General features: G+C 36.8%; 1 protein-coding gene and 1 long non-coding RNA gene across 2 annotated transcripts; one reads left to right on the top strand and one right to left on the bottom strand.

Moving 5' to 3' along the window:
- Positions 1–7,497: 7,497 nt before the first annotated feature.
- On the bottom strand, positions 7,498–10,907 carry LOC136345872 (helix-loop-helix protein 1-like). The gene is made up of 3 exons (XM_066294534.1): positions 10,727–10,907; positions 9,120–9,247; positions 7,498–8,410 (listed from the first exon to the last, which is right to left on the bottom strand). The coding sequence occupies exons 2-3, from the start codon at positions 9,188–9,190 to the stop codon at positions 8,164–8,166; spliced, it is 318 nt and encodes a 105-aa protein (XP_066150631.1). The 5' UTR covers positions 9,191–9,247; positions 10,727–10,907; the 3' UTR covers positions 7,498–8,163.
- Positions 10,908–13,387: 2,480 nt separating this feature from the next.
- On the top strand, positions 13,388–14,453 carry LOC136345873 (uncharacterized). Its single transcript, XR_010733218.1, has 2 exons — positions 13,388–13,742; positions 14,246–14,453. It is a non-coding gene; the product is annotated as an uncharacterized lncRNA (long non-coding RNA).
- Positions 14,454–14,706: the final 253 nt, after the last annotated feature.

The following is a 14,706-nucleotide window of genomic DNA, read 5'->3' as shown; positions in this document are numbered from 1 at the left end:
GTGTCCCTGAAAGTAAAATGTCTTGTCCATATCACTCACATGACTGATCGTCATAAAATTTCTACACGTAAGTTACCTGCAGATAGATAATATTATTTCAAAATTTTTAAGAGCAAAATAAACTCTCATCCGTAAGAAACATGTCGCGTTTATCTTATCTTTTGTAGGTTTTAAAAACAAATTCTGAGTATTTAATTAGTGTGTAGCTTAGAAGTGTAAAACTTAAGCAAACACTGGCGATGGTTATTTGGTTCAATTTTAAAATTTTAGATAAAATGTATTAAAAAGATTAAGGAGCCTTTATTGCAACCCATGATTCATGGCTACGCGTCTACGTGCAAGTTTTCCAATCATGAGTAGTACATTTACGAAAAAATCAAACGTCCCTGATTAAGCTTCAACAGCAATCGATATTTGGGGCTCTACTCGTGGTTCGCAGTCAGATAACAAATTAATGTTTGACTTAGATAACGAGGACGCGTTAACTAAGGGGTGCGTTTTCATTACTGCACCTGCTGTCGTCATCAGGTGCCTTATTTTTAGTTGTTCCGAAAGGTAAATAACTCATCGATTCACGTAGCAATAGAGTTCACAACGATAATAACTCATTTCGGATAAAAAGACCTTAATTGTCGACGACTCCCGAAGTAGACGTGCTTTCAAAGGAAACCTGACGTCGCTTGGATGTCACACGGAAACGTAACTTCGTTGTCGTCAGAGGGACTTCACGTTTAGGTCAACGTATGAACGAGCCTGCAAAGGCTCTCCCTCAGTTGTGCAGTGGCGAAGCCTGCGAAAAGGGCACCCTGCATACTGAGGGTGTAACAATTATTATTTTGAGGCCAAAACTAATGGCCCTGAAGGACAAACTACCACGATGTTTCCATCCGTTCACAATTACGCTTCCAGGTCATTTTCTGCGTGCTGATCAAGTTTTAAATATCAGCAAAGTTTCTTTAGATACAGTTATATCACACTTAAGAACATATATGACACCAATAAGTAGGGGAGGGTGGAGCTAAAATAGCATAGCAAGATATTTTCGACTTCAATGAGCAAATTTGAAGAGTCGTCAAAGAACTAAAAGGGCTGTTAGATGGTTTGTCCATTTGGCTGCAACTCCCTCCTAAACCATTTCGTTACAGCTAGTAACACTGCTGAGCTACGACCGGCAAAGTAAAAAACTTATTTTTTACGCGTTTTAATGCTTTTTAATGATGAAAATGCAAGAAAGGTTTAAGGAAAACGGATTTTTTGTGATTTTGAATTATCGAAATGTGTTTATTTAAAGTTTTTTCTTTAGAAAAAAAGGGCTTTAATGGGAATTGGTTTCAATTTCTTCTTGCTCTTTTTTTTTACAATCGATCATTCAATCACCTCGTTTTACTAACTCAATAGCTTTAGATAAAGGTTTTTTTATCGATTGGTAGCATTTTTCGCCGACAATTGCGCACAATTATGCTTAAACCAAACAAAATTTAACTGCTATCTTTGCCCCATAATCACATTTTACTCATTTTCAATTATTTTTACTATTAAACAGATGGTTTAGTGGGAAATAAATATAATCGGGTTCAGCCCCCTATTTTATTTTAGCGGGATTGAATTATTACAACAGATTGATTTCCACCTTTGCCCAACCCTCTCCTACTTAATGTCACAGGAGGAAACAACGGAGCTGATCATACAATAAGGAATCGGTGATCGTCACAATTAGCAACTTGATGAACGTTTTTAAAGTCGAAACGTCACTTTGGTTAAATGGAAGATTCATAGTAATTTGTTCTTTATTCTCACCACTTTTCGATCTTGAACTCTCTAAGAAACTCGCAAGAAACTTACATAATATTCAATACAACCTTTTTATTTGTATAGATTAAAGAGGTATAGATAACTTTTTTTAATTGAGGATTAGAGAGTTTGCGCACAGACTTATGGGCATGGTAAAAAGCGTTCTTCGGTTCCCAGGGAGTTAGGTTAGCTTCCCTCCGGGATCGCTAACCAACTAAAAGCGTTCCTTCTCTTCGCCCACTAATCCTATTCGGAACTCTGTGCAAATTACTTCAGATGATGTACAGATAACCTGAACTAACCTGAACTACTCCGAATTGACACAGAGTAACCTGTTTGTAACGAATTAATCTCAACTGATCTGCATTTAAAGGTGTATATAGCGATAAACGATGAAAATGTGAAAAATGGGAAAAACTAAACAAAAACCTACCTGTTTTCAGGATTTTTTACTCTACTGACTTCAGGATTAAATTTCTCTAACTCTAAAGATGTTTCTTCCAGTTCCGTCTGATGCAATACCGTAAGTTTTGTCCCAGGTGCCCCTTCGCATTGAACCTCCAACTCCCTCTGAGGCAGTCATTGAAGAACAACCCTGTAAGTGTTACGCCAGCAGCAAATTCAGTACGTACTTTTATTAAAACCCCAAAGTGGGGTTAAAAATAAATTTATTAGTACTCTTGCAATCTACGCGTGTTACGTGGTCCATTTCCAAATACTCGGGCTTGAAGTGGGATTTTTCTCCTTTTACTCGCTTTTAAGGAATAAACGTTTTTTTTAACTTTAATATTATTGTTATATATTATTTCCCCCAAAACTTTTGGATGATTGCACATCCAGGAACACAAAATTCATCTCGGAGGCATTAACAAACAATGCTCGACGAATTTCCTCAATTTATTCTAGATCAAAATATCGGCCCTTCACTTTGCCGATCGGAGACGCACGCATATAAGAGTTAGTGCTCGAAAGAGTTGCTTGGGACTTGCTCAGAGTATCCTCGGTATGAATCCAGAGAAGCCCTGGTATCGGTGCACTGAGATCTGGATGGCCCAAAGAACCTTTGGAATCAGTGCAGCGATCGGAGAATGGTTCCGAGAATCTCTGGTATCAATGCGGTGAGAGGAGAACCACTAGTATCAATTGTGTAGGCAAACTTCCCGGAGGAATCATCATTTTGCACAATACCGTCCAGCGCATCATGTTGCAGATTTTTTAGTTTCAGTAATTTCAGGCCAAGACGCACATCTTTTACCCTGCTCATCCTACTAACTGGTCACCTCCTAATAACATCCATTCTATCATTTTTAAGTGCGATCTTCCAGAATGCTTAGGAGATATTGATTTAAGTGCCGAACCAAAGATGCGAGTGATGCCTGACGCTACACCACCGCCCTTTAGTTCAGTTCAAGGGCAAATCCTGGATAATCACCCTCAACCCTGGAGAGAGACTGACGAGCCGCCCGCTTGGCATCCCAAACCGCCCGATACGAGCCCTTTAGATTATTTTCGTGGGACTTTTTGCTAGTTTATTACGCGTTAGTACGTGAAGGTTCAAGTCGCATGATGTTTGAGTCGTGTGTCATCGTGAAATATTCACCAGGATATGCGAAGGAGTTCGCCGGTCAACCTAAGCGCGAAAACTGCCTGTGTTGCAGACTTTGAGCAGTTTTATTTAATTGTATTATTTTAATAGTTCTGTTGCTCGATGATCGTTATCTTGCTGATAAAAATGCAAGTTTGAAGGCAGTTTTTTCCGGAACAGTTGCTTTCAGAGAAGCAGCGCTGGAAATCGAGCAACGGTGGAAAAGAACGGAAAATTCGATTTTTTTTTATTGCAGATGGAAATCCATAAAAATTTATGGCAACTTAAATTCGGGTGTATCGCAGAATGCGACGCCCTATATCGGTAAATAAAAAAAATTAGTAAGTATTCGAGTGTTCTGTCGAGCACTTCTCGGCGCGCAAAATTACTTTGCAGCGCCGCGTTTACGCCTAAAAATATCCAAAAGTGTCGCGGGAACTCGGGCGTCACGGGCCCATGTCGATATGATTTATTTTTTTTATCAGGAACTGCTTTGAAGAATTGCCTCTTAAAATCAATCTGCATGCTTAATTAAACACCCTGTATGTTATCATCGGGTTGTTATTGATTTCATGTGGAAAGAATAAAAATGCAGCTTGCGCGATTAAAATGTATACAATTTACAGCATTAATAATCCATATACAATTAACTGACTTAACCTTTTGTATCAATTTATGGATGATGTTTCGAATTATTCATCCAATCGTTATTCAGAAAGCGAACTGCAATTAAATACAAAAGCGATATCAGATAACATTGAGGGATTTACACTTAGTGATTTGTAATAACTTGTTACATAAATTGTGGCTTTAGACATTTTCAAATTTCACTGACTTACCCACACTTTTAACGTTAAAGCCGGAAGAAAGCCGTCACCAATTAACACCTCACTTCGGAAAACCGTACCAAAACCATAAATAAGTGGATTATCAGTAGTATTTATACCATGCTCTTCTTACCTCTCCCATATTGATATGAGATAATAGATAACGTTTTTTTCAACTCCGATGTTTGCTTACGATATACCTGTGCTACATCAAACAAACTATTCGTCAAAATGTTCGCGTAAGCACAAATAAATAAAAACCACAACTAGTTTTGATAAAAAGTCGCGGCTATTTTTGGACTTTAGCAATAAAAAAATAATTGTTTTAATTTTGGGAAAAACTTGTGGTGATAATGATTCGCAATTGAATTTTATTTGCGTAAACGTTTATGATGTAAACGCATGCTTGCGAGTTGATAAAATTCTTGGGAAACGCAAATAAGTTCCTGAATTGCGGTATCGCATATTTGAAGAATTTAGATCATCACGTCAGCACTTCATACTTATTTTGGCACCTGATTTTTCGCACTTCATTCCTGATCGAGACGTGGCTACCCAAAATATGAAAGATCCCCATTTCTCCTCTCAAGAACAAACCGAAATTGAGATCAGGTTGTGCAAGCCGTAATTGGACACAGGGCGTTTGGGAAGCGACCCTAACCTGAACTAACCTGAACGGAATGGGGTAAGAGCAGAGTCCAAACTGTTCGCATTGCGAAGATACCGACGCTACTGAATGTACCCTACCCACACGGGACGTCCAGAAATAACGTCGCAATGTTTTGGGGGGTGATTCTAGGGAATAAAATAATAAAAAAAGTTCTGACAAATATGCCCCGAAAAATGCTTCTTTAAGGGGCTAGGACCGCTTAAGTGGTGGAACTCTGTTTCGCCACAATTATGAAATTTTCAGCGTTTCCCCGTAACCGTTCAATGCTCAAATCTGCGTGCAGCAACAAAAAACAGATTTCCACCATTATTTGCATCATTCATTACGTGTTATTGTCAAAAAAAAAAAAAAATCGCGAAAAACCCATCTTACATGTTTTTGCGGTTTTTAAGTGATTTGAAAAAAATATTGTTTATGAGTACCGTCAGGTACGAAAAGGTCAAACGATTCCAGCTTCTTCAAGAAGCAATTTTTTTAGTACGTTTATAGGAACTTCTTTTATACAAGGTGTGGGAAAAAACTTCCAAACGTTTCATATTTCAAATGCCTCGAACCCGATTTCTTAAATGGAACGTTTTATATATATGCCGTGTTTTGAAGAAAATATGTATATATAATATAAATAATATAATAATAATGTAAATAGATATATCGGGTTATTCACCAAGCGCCCATCGGACGATCACAGCCTTACTTATGGCTTTTATCGAAAATTGTTTCTACAGTTATACGTAGAACCTTATAATGTGCATTTTGCAAATATTCCCAGTCACAGAGGGCATATCAAAAAGGGAGACATAATACAAACTTATGCTTTTTTTTTTAAATGGAACTCCGTAATCACTATTGCATTTCAGAATTTTACGTTCAATTTTAACACAAGTTTATTGATACGTTGAAATTTTTAAAATTAGTAGTTTTCAAGATATGAGCACGTGCCCTGAAGTAATGCTTAACGGCGGTTCCGGGGCGGAAGAGGGGAGGTGGTTTTAGTGGGTGGGCGGGCGAATTCCGCTTTTCCGGAAGCTCGAATCCCACACTACCTGGCCCCAACCACACCCTGAGTCAGGTGTCTTTAGAAGATTTCCACCTCCTCGCAAAAAACAAAAAAGATATGAGCAATTGAATATTAAAAGTGGCAGTTGCAGACGTCCGCAACATTGCGAATTGTTACCAAACGGCAAGATTTCATCAAATAATAGTAAAGTTCCATTTGGAATTGTTAAACTTTGATCATTTATTTGATATTTAAGTTGACGATATTTTCGTGGACATCATGTAGAAAGTGTTAAACAAAGCTTGGTACCCTAACAAAACATGGACATTCTGCTATATTGTGGCAAAAAAAGTTCCAAAATAAATGTCCGTTTGTTAACAATTCGCAATTTTGCAAAAGTCTGCAATTGTCACTTTTAAGACTCAATTGCACATATCCTGAAAACTATTAATTCTAAGAATACCAACGTATCTATAAACGTATATTAAAACTGAACATTAATCCAAAAATGCATTAATAATTAAGGTGTTCCATTAAAAAAAATAAGTTTGTATTATGTATCCTTTTCTGCCGTGCCCAGTATAACTGGGAGTATTTGTAAAATGCACCTTATAAGGTTCTACCTCTAATTGTAAATAAAATGTTTGATCAAAGTTATAAATAAGGCTGTGATCGTCCGATGCGCTCTTGGTAGACAACCTTGCATAGGTTTGTGGAAAAATTAATTTAAAAAAAAAGCAGGGTGTCTCATTTAAAAAAATGCAGTTTGAAGCACCTGAAACGTGAAAAGTTTAAATATTTTTTTCACACCCTGTACGAAATTTCTTGAAAATTAAAAAGCTCCAGAAGCTTAATTCAAAAATTGCAGAAGACTTTTCATATTTTGTAATAATTAAAAGTACTTATCGTTCCAAACAAGAATTAGCATCTGTAACGAAACATAGTGTATTCCATCTAAAAAAATATATTTTTATCACGTTAAGGTTTTTTGGACCACCCTGTAACTCCGAAAATCTTCAAAAATTAACATTCATAAAAAACTGAATAACTTTTCTTTTAAACCCTGCGGGTTTTGAAATAAGGCAGTGAACCATCTTACTTGAACCGTCCTGTGTGTGTTCAAATTTCGTGAAATTGAAAATGCGGACAGAATTGCCGCCCAACGTTCGACTGCCAAAGAGCGATATCGCGAGATTTCTTCGCGAACGATTCGCGAAAAGGACGAAAAATTCTGGATATCAATATTAATACATAAATAAAGATCCTGAACGTACACATGAAAAACGGGGAGAACGAGGAGCATAGAAGGGGAAAGTCGTAGGAAAGATAAGAAAGCTTTTTTCACTCCCCTCCGGAAGTAATACTGTAGCGGCTCTAGAAGGAACCGCTCGAGTGAAGAGAGGGAAAGAGTTCTCGGTAAAGGTTACTCCAGGATAGTCAAGTCACTATTGTACCTTATCACCAAAGCTCACTAAATCTCCCTCATGTCGATTTCAAAAATGATATAAATTGGGCTCGAAAAGCGAAAGTAACTCGTGCAAACTAAAGGTTTCCTGAAATTTTTAGAAACTGGAATGAAGGGATTAAGTCGAAAGGTATGTACTTAAGATAAGTAAATCACATGTAATAAAGTTTTTGTCTTTAATTTATTTATGGATTTAATGTTCATGTACAAGTGCGTTATCTGATAGATGAAGTGTTGGGGCCTAAAATTACAACATTTAAATTCTAAAATTCGAAATGCGTATTATTATTAACTAACAAGCAAAAACAACATTCTATACATAGCGAGCTTGATGCTGCTCGAACAACCCTCGCATGCAGTTTTGCAATATTTGCACATATGTCTGGAGAATTTTCCATCACCAAGTGCTCATATTAGGAACTTAAGTTTAAGCAAAATATTGATTTTTCATTGAGAAAACAAACACAATTTGGTGATGAACCACAAGGATTTCGATAAATTCGATACTAAGAAAATTGATTGGTTTATTAGTTCCAAAGATAAGCAAGTAAATGATGTTATTTAGGTGTTCACCTTCGCTCTTATTTGTAGAGGTTTTATCTAAACAAACACCGTGTTTTTGCTCGAGCGTTTTGGCCCATATTCTCGAATTCAATTACCAAACCGATTATTGCGTACCCGACTCAAAACTGCTTCATCCAGATTAAGGGGTGTGCAATTTCGGCAACTACATGAGTCAGAATTCAAGCGAATATCTCTAGCAACAAACCCATAGCAATATCACAAAGTAAAGAGATCACTTCATTGCTCAAATATCGATAAAGAATATTAAGATTTGAGAACGTGGTTGAGATATGCGATGTAACAGATGGCAAGCCGGAGGATCTCTATCTTGGACAACTTCTTGTCGGGCGGTAGGGTCGGGAGGAGCTTCCTCAGCTCAGCAAAGGAAACGTTGAAGGCCTCCACTCTGATTCTTTCCCTGGTCGCGTGCGCAGTCCTGTATTTTTGAGTAGCCCTACGGCGGCGCCTTCTCTCTTCTCTGCTGAGCATCGACATGTCGTTGCTCTTCTCTCTAAAAAGTAGTCCAAAAAGGTCGAAAAACGGGATCGATTTACGGAGAGTGATCAGAGCAAAAGAATCTTTGAGCACATTTTCCACTGGGTTCCAAACCCGAGCTGAAGCCCAACGTTGTTAACGCCCAACGAAAGCTTACCCCTGCCGATCCACGCGAACAGGTGAAGAGCAGCTTTCGAAATTGGGCAAACAAAAATTACGCTTTATTGCAGGTGTTTAAGGAATTGATTCTTATCTCTGTCAATAGTCAATAAAGCTTTACGTCTAAATACATTGAAATTGATATTATTCTGTTTGCGATACTTCTACTTTAAAACACTTCTCGACATCACCACAAAATCACGCGAAAATTAAATAATCGAAGTGAGCAGTTATTAACTTTCAATTGCAGAATTTTGTATAGGACAAATCGAGTGCAGACATCGAGTATGAAACGCACAAAATAAAATCCATACAGATGAAAGAAATAAAAATCAGACAAGATTTGAAATAAAAAGGTTTCCCATGACGTCATTAACGTCATATCTACGGCATTAATGACGTCATAGAAAATCTTTTTATGTCAAAATTTGCGCATTTATCAATTAAGATTGACGTGTCCGGATAATTTTTTTCTTTCATCTGTGTAGATTTCATTTAATATGATCCTCACGTTACATCTACGCGGTATGAAGCGATTCGAAGCCCCAAAATGCAGGAGCACTTACTTCCTTTTATTGACTACATTGGAGCAGGAAGTAATGGCCTGAAGGACTTCTCTATTTTCCATATTCATCATGTCATTATCGCAGGAGTTCGAGGGCGAGTACAAGCTCTCTAAGATCCTAATTTTGCCCTGAAAGAAAAGAAAATTGTATTTTAATAAGTTGCCTTCGTATAAATAATGCATCGAAAATAATCAAAATGGTCTCATCATGTTTCACAACACAATTATTTTCCCACAGACCAGACGACCGTGTTGCAGTAATCAAATTACAATTTTCCTCACGATTGATATGATTGTAATTTGGGGGTGTTAACTTGAGGCACGCGGCCCCCCGACGCCCGAGCTGCGACAACGTTCCCCCAGGGGAGCCGCAGGTCCCCGTTCAATTCGCGGAAAGTGGCCTTATATGTTTCGATTTGGGGGTGTTTTGTAAATTATTCATCAAATATCGATTGCGTCCTGTCAAAGTTTATGAAAATATGATGGTGAGTAGTGAATAAGTTATTAGGTATTGCAGTATACTGATAATATCACCACAATCCTGAAGGGTGGAAGGGGGGAAGAGTGGTTGGAGGTTTACGTGTGTATTGCAGATTGAAGATGTAAGGTTGATTATCCGAGTAGCATCAGTTTCTACAAGCATTTACTGAAAACTAGACCTGAACAGTGGCAGTGAGCGGTGAAGTGTCAATGAAGAGAACCAACAACGTTCTTTTGACGTCGGTATAGGTGGTCTACGACCCGAGTTATACTTTAATTCGTCAAAATATTTGACGTTAAGTATTTTTCGAGATTGTCAAAAAAGGTCACGAACTTCCCTTTCAAAGTGCGCCCGAATAATACAAAATCCGACAAAAAGGGGGTGGTCAAAAATCATCTCGTGACCAAAGAGAGACTGTACCTGTACAAATATATCGTTAACGTCAACTCTAGTTGTCAAAAATCCCAGTTATATTTGATCGTGTCAAAATATTTCCTTCCTAATAAGAACTTTTTGACATTATCAAATATCTGATTCGCTTCGATTTCAGTTGATTCAAAATGCCAAAATATTTTGGAAATTGTCAAAAATTTCCTGTTAACTAAACAGAAATTGAACCGACCCAGAAACCGGACAATGTAGAGCGAAATATTTCCCAAAGTGCAGATTTTAGAGCATATTTTTTGCCTTTCTAATAATTTATGTGGGTGGTACTAGAACATTGAACAAATTAGAATTGCAGAAGTTATCATATCGAGAAAAAAGCGTTAACGTTTAGAAAAGGCTCAATTTTTGAATTCGCAAAGTTTAAAAAATCATGAGATTAATTTTTTTATACAGGACTTATCAAAAACAGCAACCAATGTCTAGTCGAATTTAATTAAAGTATGCAGGTCGAAGCGCTTCAAACAAAATTTTTAATTTTTTAGAGATTTTCCTATATTTCTCCTCGTTTCTCCCTGTATCTTCGGAAACCGAGTTGCGAAAAATCTAGAGAAAATACCTCAATCTTTGGCCAATTGGTGAATTTTCGAAATTCAACAAAACTCTAAATTTGAAGCTACTTAAAAAAAGATAACACTCTCTCGGTCTTCCACTCAAACCTCACTACTAATTGAACTACCTACCTCAATTCAATCCACAAATCGAAGATAATTTCTGATTTCACCACTTTGCAAATTTCACCCTCAGCTCCACCTCGACAGGCAAAGTTGCGAACCCAAACTGAGATCTAAATCAGCGATAAGGGCAGATTTCACAAGTTCTCTCCAGGCCCAAAACACACCCCCAAGTCCAATGGCATTTTAGCCTGGTGTAAAATCCTCCCCTAATCAATAGTGCCCTTTGTAGTCGCTGTTAATATTTCGCCAAAGGGGTGGAGTTTCAGATAATAAATTTAAGGGTAGTTTTTTGTGCGTTGGGTTTCGTCAATAATAGTCCTTGGATGGCAGAATAGACAAGATAGAATAAGAAAAGTATAAGGAAATTTTGACAAAATGCGGTATAATTTAGGCTATGAACTTTCTGGAAAGTTTCTCAGAACGTTAACTCCAATAGGAAGAAATGTAGCTAACCAGTTTCCAGTGAAGTTATGATCCTCGACAGTGTATTTATTATGAATGCTGATTATAATTATGTTACGTCTACTTCAGCAGTGACTAAACAGGCCTGAACTATCTTTATAATAGCCACTAGTTTGTTACTATTATAGAAGGAAGCCTTGCCTGGAAGATAATTTCCATGGAAACCAAGAATCCGATCAATGACTTTATTTCATCGTTTATGTGGAAATGATCCTTTTGATAAAGTTATCTACACACTTGGCTCTCACTCGCCAGATCTTAGACCCGATTTTCCGAATTCCTGATAATTTTGCCAAAAAGATAATCTCCATAAAAACGTCGCAATTAAAGTAGAGGATTGATCGATTTCGCACGTTCCATTGAAACAACGAAATCACAGCAGAACATTTAACAATTTTTCCACTTTGCTGAAAATTATCTTGCAACCAAAGTTACCGCCAGTTCCAAAAACCTTAAGGGCTCTAAATTCAGAATTGTTATCAGGAAAGTTGCAGGTTGGAAACTGATCATTGGTATGAGAGGCTGTTTAAAATCATAGAACATGGACATGTTATTTCCTGCCATCGTTTAATCAATCAAAACTTTATGACTTTTCATTTCAAAGGCCACCGCACGCGTAAACCCTTCACAAAGAGCTGCTTACGCAATATTGTTCTTACATACAAAGGGTTGACGGCGTCTTTTGTGGCTTTGTCCGGGTGTATGTTGTGGAAAAGGGGGTGGTTTGTTTGTCTGTTTCTTTTGGTAGTAAGTTGGCTCTTTGCGAATTAATGAATAATCGTATAAATCACCTTTCACTTGAAGTACCTCTAACCGTTCTCGAGTTCGCAAGGCACAAATCTTTATTTAACCTTATATAAGATAGTTATCCGCTTTTACTATTAAAATTTTCATTTCCCACCCCTGCGTCAATATCAGAATATGATAATTAGCCCACCTACCCTGCATCATATATCCACCTTTGTCCATTATATAAGCTTAAAAGAAAACGAACGCTTTGACATTGATTGTGCCATTCTAAATAGTCAAGTAGCATCTGGTTGCAGTGTACATGTATGTTACATCTTCGGTCTTGATCTAAGAGCATGTGCCAGAAAATGATGATCTAATGCTACACATCATTTATTAATTAACTTGAGCCATAGGTCGTTCCGAATACTGGTGGCTAATGAGAGTTTAAACAAGCAAAACTATAGATTTTGTTTAAATTTAATTCAATATCATTTGGTTGATAATGTTTGTGTTTTTTAATGTTTTTCTATAAAATATTTTTATTTCCATTTTTTAATCTGCGAATTTCTGAAAAAATGCATTTTCTACTTAACAACAATTCACAATCCTACGATTGCAGCTCTCCCCATTCGTTACACAAAATGATGCATTTCCTAACTGCTTACATAAATGGCTATTACGTAGTAAGGGCAGTCAGCATTGCTGCTAAAAATGCTAGTGGTTAGTTAAAGTAAAAAGAGATAGCTAGGCATTTGATACATTTCCTCCCTGATGCTACAACATAGGCTTCTCACCGTTTGAAGAAACTCAACGCTCTTACTGAAAACGCTCTGCTTTCGTATCATCTTATATTAAACAGCACTGGTAAAAAATATTGCAACACCTTTATAAGATTCATAAACTTAATATAAAAAAAAATCTTTAAACACCTATAATTTTATTTAAAAAAAGCATTTAATGCATTAATTTCGATTTTCAAAATTTTCAACTGCATTGAAGACGATTTGAAATTTCTACGTCTTATTTTTATTTTTTCACTCTCTTTGAAAGTGAAATAGGAATGGACTGTCTACATATGATTTTGAGTTTTAATCTTTTTAGAGGATATGGACTTTGTTCTACTTTTTTTTAAAGCAAACTGTAGATCCAACCTCAAGTCTGAGTATACCGTTGTATCCCTTATTGAATTACCCTTCATTTGACATACTACAATGAGTACCTTCCCATTTGAACATAAAAAGTTAGCAAAGGTAGCTGGATAGGGTTGAAAATTTTGAGCATCGAAAATAATGCATTAAATACCTTTTTTTAAATAAAATTACAGGCCTTTAAAGATCTTTTTTCACCTATTTAAACGTTTTTTTTTATATAAGGTTTATGAAGTCATAAACGCGTTACAATACTTTTTATAAGGGCTGTATAAAATTCGTCCAGAGTTGAACTGAAAACCTTTACCTAGAAAAGGCGGACAATTTGCGTTCTGAAGGATCTTTGCACACAGCTGCAAAATTTACTTGAGACTCATTAAAATTCGCGAAAAGATTACATCATTATGTAATGGAACTACTTATACCCATATCTATCCACGATTAGGTAGTTTACCTGTTATCAAAAGCCATCTTACAAATTGCTGCAACATGCCCGCTGTATAAACAAAAGTTCTATATAAACCACACTTAGTACTTTCCTAATTTATAAATATAATGAATAATGTTGTAATATTTGCTTTAGATCATGGTCATCACTTGAAGTGTTTTGTGTACCAATTTAGCATTGCTACTACTTTTTAGGACACAGTTTATTTGCAAAACGATATCTAATTGAATAGGCGAGTATGTGCTTTGTATACACTTTAGGAACCTGAGATAGATCTTACCTACACGGCAATTCATCTGTGATAAAATAGGCTACAGCAGATACGTTTCGCACCTGGCATACCTCTAGTATACCTAGCGACTTCCCTTACGTTAGGCCACATACATATGTGTCTAACATAGTTAGAAAAAGGCGTTTGCTAGTGATTTTTTGATTATATTATGTTTTGATTATACAGGGAGCAATGTTTATCTGCCGTGTTACGTAACATTTTCTGGCGATCCAGGATAAACTCTACAACTTTTGTATTTAAAGTTTTTATTTTTTGATAATATAATCAACCCTGTACATTTGATGGTATTAAGCGATATATGATATTATGCAATGGTGGGGAGAGTAGGGCTCTGGTAGCTCGTCATAATTCGAACGTTTCCCTAATACACTAACAAACTCCCCATGTCCTTAGTTAACCATATCCTAATACTTCGAAAACCCCTTTACTTTCCATGAAAACAGGCGAAAGCTGGATACACAAGAATTTCCAGGCACTTCTGGCTCCAAGCTGTTTAACCGTCAAATTAAATAACTGGCCTTCCTGAACATCTGGGACCTCGCCCGTAAATCTGCATCCCGAGGGAATACCGACTATGCGCCACAGGAAATATTTCTGGATGGCGATTTGCATTATTTGTCTGCTTATCAGAGAATAAAATATGTAATAGTTCTCCTGTGTATAATTGACTCTGAGTACATTTGAATCTGAGCAGTGTGGCTGATAATCATTAAATCACTGATTGCAGAACACTTTAAGTTATAAATAACACATTTTTAGATAGAAACAAAAACTAATTTGGTTTTCTAAACTCTACTCTCATCGACTTAAAAATGGACTGCGATGGACAACACAATGGCTTACAAAATAGGGGGATGAAGGGGAGAGAGAATATATGAAGTTCGCATGTTAAAAAATGCCAGAA

The sequence above is a fragment of the Euwallacea fornicatus genome, chromosome 21, assembly GCF_040115645.1.
Source record: "Euwallacea fornicatus isolate EFF26 chromosome 21, ASM4011564v1, whole genome shotgun sequence".
NCBI lineage: Eukaryota > Metazoa > Arthropoda > Insecta > Coleoptera > Curculionidae > Euwallacea > Euwallacea fornicatus.
This window is presented reverse-complemented; position numbering and strand designations above follow the sequence as displayed.